This window comes from Medicago sativa, chromosome 4 (assembly GCF_051527215.1).
Source record: "Medicago sativa cultivar Bolivia chromosome 4, Bolivia_mono, whole genome shotgun sequence".
NCBI classification, from domain to species: Eukaryota; Viridiplantae; Streptophyta; class Magnoliopsida; order Fabales; family Fabaceae; genus Medicago; species Medicago sativa.
The window spans coordinates 73,471,665-73,477,680 of record NC_140752.1 but is presented as its reverse complement, the minus strand read 5'-3'; the positions used below and the strand labels follow the sequence as shown (position 1 = coordinate 73,477,680).

At 37.9% G+C, this 6,016-nt stretch overlaps 1 protein-coding gene across 1 annotated transcript; it reads right to left on the bottom strand.

Moving 5' to 3' along the window:
• Positions 1–647: 647 nt before the first annotated feature.
• Positions 648–5,561, bottom strand: LOC146931700 (uncharacterized). Its single transcript, XM_085707681.1, has 2 exons — positions 4,918–5,561; positions 648–771 (listed from the first exon to the last, which is right to left on the bottom strand). Exons 1-2 carry the CDS (start codon positions 5,559–5,561, stop codon positions 648–650), a joined length of 768 nt encoding a protein of 255 aa, XP_085563807.1.
• Between the last annotated feature and the right edge of the window lie 455 nt (positions 5,562–6,016).

Here is a 6,016-nt window from a genome sequence, read left to right as displayed (position 1 = left end):
TGAATTTAAGTGTTAAATGGCAATTTTCCTATTTTGTTTCTACATGTTTATGCATATCTAAAACAATGTATTTGTATTTATACTTTAAACATTTTACGCTTGTGATTTCTTTTATATTCAATGGCGGAGAGACGGTCTGATCTGCCTGTCTACCCGCAATTTCTATTAAATTTCATTTTATTTCTATTTTAAATATTTTTAAATTTAACTCTGAAAAAGAAATTAGGTTGTTATGAGTTGTAGAAACAAAATGTTTAACGGTAGTGTGTGTTTATATTATATTATATTATATATATATATATATAGAGAGAGACACACACTAATTGAGTTGTTAAGGGTCATTTTGTCTGAAAATATGTTAGACTAAATCGTAGTTAATTTTAGATTTGTCTTTATAAAATGGTATAGATTCAACCGATGTCTTTTCAACAACAAAAAAAAAAGGTGAAAAATCTATTTTTCTTATTATATTTGTAAAAGATGACTTCTGAATTATGTTATTCGCGTAAACAAACTAAGCATTTTTTTTAATGGCAATATATATATATATATATATATATATATATATATATAAAAGAAGAGCAACTGTACAAATACACCAAAAGGTCGTCCAAGGACACCTAACACACACCACTAGGGTAAAACCTCTAACCCCACAAGCGGGGAGGGAGGAGAACCCCAGAAGCACCACCTAAACAAAACAAAACAGCAAGGAAAACGAAGAGACACCGAAAAGGCACCCTCGAAAAGAACCACCACAGCCACCGCACCCTGCAAGGAAAAACACAAGGAGGAAAACCCAGGAAGCCAGGACGGGAAGGTAGAGGCAATGCACCCACACCTAACCCCCCCCCCCCCCCCCCCCCCCACAACCCCAGGACCACAAACACCGCAACCACCCTACCGCTGCCAACAAAGGATGGGATGCACCTCCCACTCATAGAAGGAGCAGGGACTGGCAGGTGTTATACCCTAATTTTGGACCTAAAAATACTAGCTCTTCTTTTCTTGTATTTCAAGTCATTTGATATGTCTCTGATCAATTGCATCTTTCCCTACATCTTATTTTCATGTTATTTGCAAAATTCATGAAAAAGGGTATTTTGGTCATTTCCTGCATTCAAACTCATTTTAGCCTTTGAAAATTGTTTGAGTCCTTTCAATTGGTTTGTATAAGTACTTGCTTCAATCTCATGTCAAAATCCATTTCAAAAATTACGTTTGAAGTCACTTTGAGTCAGTTTAGCCCCTAGGGGCATTTTAGTCATTTCCAGTGTTAAAAGCTCTGTTTAATCTCTTAAAATTGTCTCTGAGTCTTTTCAATTTGTCTGAATAAGCTCTTGCTTTAATTCCATGTTAAAACCACTTTAAAATTGCATCTGAGCCATTTTGAGTCGTTTTAGTCCCTAGGGGCATTTTGGTCATTTCACACAAAATTTTGACAGAGAGAGGTTACTTTAAAGTACCTCATTTAAGTAATTGGTTCATTTTAGTCCATTTTGTGTTTTTTATTAGTTTCACTTTACGTTATTGTCCATTTACCAATTTTAATTCAATTTTATTTTTAATTTTCATTTTAAGTCCTCAAACTTCTAAAAATTGCACTTTGGTCCTTTTTCTTCCATTTCAGTCCTTAAAAAACTTTTAAAGTTTGCATTTCTAATTCTTTTTTTTCCATTTCAGTCCATAAAGTCTTTGTCAGTTTCAGTTTTAGCCCTTTAAGTTTTAAAAATTACATATTGGTCCAGTTTGTCAAAATTGCATTTTGGTCCAGATACTTTCGAAATTGCAGGAAGGTCCTTGAGCCAAGTTCAGTCCAAAACAAGTCCAAGATTACGTGGCAGTCCCACATTGGTCCAGAATATCACGCCTGGCCTATAAATAGAGGCCAACTCATCAATGCACAAGGGGATACCATTCAATCATTGACACATCATCACAAAAGTTCTAACAAACTTTCTCTCTCTTCTCCAAACCCTAACCACCGTAACAAACCTTCCACCACCACTTCCTCCACCGTAACAGAATCAGAAACCACCCTAACCACCCCAATTCATCACAAATTCATACCAATTTCACCACAAAAACTCAATTCAACAATTACTACACAAAATTGATTCGAATTTATAGAAGATTCTCAGAAAAGTTATCATCACTGAATCTTCACCTTCGCAATTCAAGCAAAGATTCGTCAAAGACGAATTTGCGATCACGAAGGATTTGGTGAGGGAAGAGAAGAAGAGGATCGAAGCAGAAACGAAGAAGGATCAAACACCAGAAAAGTTCAAAAAAGACGAAGAGTGAGAAGACGAAGAAACTTCGATTTATTTTCGAAGTTTGAGTCAAAATATACATCAGAGACGAAGAAGAAGCTTCAACATCTTTCTCACCTTTCTTTCGGTTCGAATCTCCAGTTTCCAACAGGTATATTCAAAGAACCTTCTCGTTTTCTCTTACAATCATCATCGAAGGTCCATAAACAAAAGTAAACGGTGAAACAACGTGGATTAACAAGTTTAGAACTTGTTCTTTCGAAAAAGTTCAAAAAAGATTCGACAAGTTTGAAACGAAACCCTAAAAATGTAAATCCTCAAAGATTCACCGTTTCTTTTGAAAATCCAGGCTTATAATCATAATCAGTGGAGAGAATAGCATAGATTAGAGCCTCGTTTCAAGAAGTTACGAAGAAGATTCAAAAACCTAAAAACCGAAAAGTTTAAGTTCCGATCTACATAGATCTAGGTTTCTTTTGTGATTTCTGGTGTTTGATTCGTGTTTAGAATGAAAAATAAACGGTGAAAAGCTTTAGATCGTGAAGTTCTGGTGAAGTTAGGGTTCCGTCATCACCGGCGGTGGTCAATTCCGCCGGAGAAGACAATCGGAAGTTGCAGAGAACGAGAGAACTAGAGAGAGAAGGAGAGAGTTAGAGAGAGAAGGAAAGGGGACAAATGAGGTTGAACCGGCCTCTTTTGTTTTTAAAGGGGAGTGAACCAGACCGGTTCACCTGAACCAGTCTGGTTCGTCCTTGAACCCTGAGTCCCCACCGTCTGATCTAGGGTTTAGGAAGCTGGATCAATCCAACGCCCCTGATGCGTTTGGATGATCCAGGATCCATGCAGGTTTGGGCTGGGCTTATTTCTTTCGTTTTGTCTTGAATTTCTTGCTATTTTAAGCACTGTTTTGCTGAATCTTACCCCTATATGTCCAAAACTTTATTAAAAAATTCCTAAAAATTTCATATTTGTTCTTGACAATCCTCTTGACATTTTTGTGATATTTTTATGCGTTAAAACCTGAAAAAAAAATATGTAGTATTTCTTGCTAATTTGTTTACTATTTTTGTTAAATTTTGTGAAGTTTTGTATATTTTTGAGTCTAAAAATCCTTGAAAAATTCCATGAAAATTCATACATGTTTCTTTACTTTTTTTTGTAGTCCTTTTATGATATTTGTTGTGTTAGAAAATTGATAAAAAAAAATAGTATGGTGTTTTAGTGCTTTAATTGTGAAACTTTATGTAAAAAGCCTATGAAAATTGTGTGATTTCAATTCCAATTCTTGATGGATGTTTTTTGATTCATGATATATGATTTGTGAAGGTCTTGTTGCTGTTTGAATGTGTTTTTACTATATGTGTGTGCCTTGTGTTTAGTTACTTGCTTTGCAAGATTTGTTTGTGAATGAATAATGAAAATATGCTTAAGTTCATCATTAAAATGCATGGTCTCTCATATCCCTTTGATTCCCATTTTAAAATCTGAGTTCATGTCTTTAAAATGCGTTAAAATGTGAGGATTATAAGTCATGTGAGCTTTGTATTTTGTGGTGTAATTTTAGCTATGCTTTGCATCATTTTTTGCTATGTTTTGTGGTAATTTCTTTGCTTTTGTTATAGTAACTTTTACTTGCTTTATTTTCTTGATATTATCATGTGCTACTAACTCCTTCATTCCATGTTTCATGCATTCCATAAGGCATCTCATTCTCCATCTTATATTCTTGGTCTTTATCTTTCTCGCACTTTAAAATTCATGCAAAAATTAGAATGTAAAGCCTAGGGATTTTGTACTTTACTTTTATGCAATTTTAATTTCTTGCAAGACCATAGAATGTAAACTAGGGCATGATGTAAAGGACAATGGACTATAATGATGTACACCGACACAAGCACCGACACATGCACACACATCACATAGATATCTTTAGATATATGCCTAGGGTATGCATGTTTAGATGTATGTTTAGGATTGCATGTTTAGATGAATGCTTAGGTTTTATGCTTAGAAAAATCAATTTTCCGAAAAATATGAACAATATCACTCAAATCATTTTCTAAATAAACCTTGGGATCAAAATCCCATTGTATTTTCCTTTTTATTTTCTTAATCAAATTTCAATGAAAATTAATCATACTTGACTTTTTTCCAAAAATAACTAATCAAACCCGACTTTTTCTTAAATCTCATGTCTTTAAGGCCTCTCAATCTCCATTCTTCAAATTCCAATTTTCAAACTTAAAATCAACCAACAAAACAAACAAAAACATTTTTGGAAGAGAACTACGATGGATTTGACCCCTTAAAAGGGTACGTAGGCAAGGAAACAATATCCCTTCAATTCAAATAAAATAAAAAAATTCAAACATCTTCTTCTCCCTCCAATTCTTCACTTAGTAAACTCTTAGGTGTAAATAACTCTTTCAAATAGCATTTAAAAATAAAGCGCGCGCGTAGAAAGTAAAGACGGTTCCTATAGGATACTATAGTCGTTATGGGTGCCTAACACCTTCCCGTAGCGAAAACAACTCCCGGACCTCGATTCTCAAGGGTTTTGCTTATTTTTTCCCTTCCCAAGAAAAAATGAGATATCAAAGGTTAAAAAGGTTCAAACGTAATCAATGTTTGACACCCGAAAAACCAAGATAAAACAGCAGGGTACTTAGCCAGGAACCACTTCCAAGCTAAGAGTTTCGCTCTGTCCACCACGGACCCCTCACCACGGATGCCACCAGAAAAAATAAGATCATTACGGGACGTCCAGACGGTCCAAATAACAGCATGCCAAACAAGAAGTAAACCCATTCTAACACGCTTCCCCCTACCTAGCCCTATAAAGGAAAGAAACTGCTGAGCTAGCCCCAAATGGATAACAAAATCCCAACCCAACCACCTAGAGACTTGATACCACACCGGAAGGATGGAAGGGCACGAAAGAAACAAGTGCACCGACGACTCAGACGACGCATCACAGAAGACACACCCTAAGCCCCCTACTGGGAGCGGGACACCACGAAGACTAAGGTTTAATCTGGTAGGGATCCTATCGAGGAGAAGTTGCCAAGAGAAAACAACCACTTTCGAAGGTGCACCGGATTTCCAAACCCGCGAAACCGCCTGAAGGACCTCGCTAACAGGGGCGCCGGTACCTGACACGCTGCTTAAAAGGTGACCATAAGCCGATTTAACCGAGTACCGACCGTCAGAACTGAACGTCCAGGCCCACCTATCCTCTCTGTCAGCCCGCGCAGTCCTCTCAACCACCACAAGCAACTCATTAAGCATGTCCAACTCCTAAACAAAGAGAGGCCTCCTCCACCTAAGGTCCCACTCCCAAACACCCCCCACCCAGGCTCCTAACTCCCCAACTCTACCATCTTGTTGAAGAGAGAGCCGAAACAGCCGACGAAACCTAACTCTGAGAAGGTTATTCCCACACCACGGGTCATGCCAAAAATGGGTTGAGAGGCCATTCCCGATCACCCTAGCTACCCCATCCGAAAACCAGTCCCCGCTAGCATCCATGTCATCCCCCAGAAGGGAGATAGTCGACCACCACGAGGAAACCCCCCGAAGGCCGGAAGGCCTACCACCAAAATGGGGAGAGGGGAGACACCCGCCATAGCGAGCAAGAATGATATCTCTCCAGATACCACCCTCCCCTAAAAGGTACCGCCACCTCCACTTGCCCAGGAGCGCAAGGTTAACCTGACGAAGATCCCTCACTCCCAGGCCCCCCT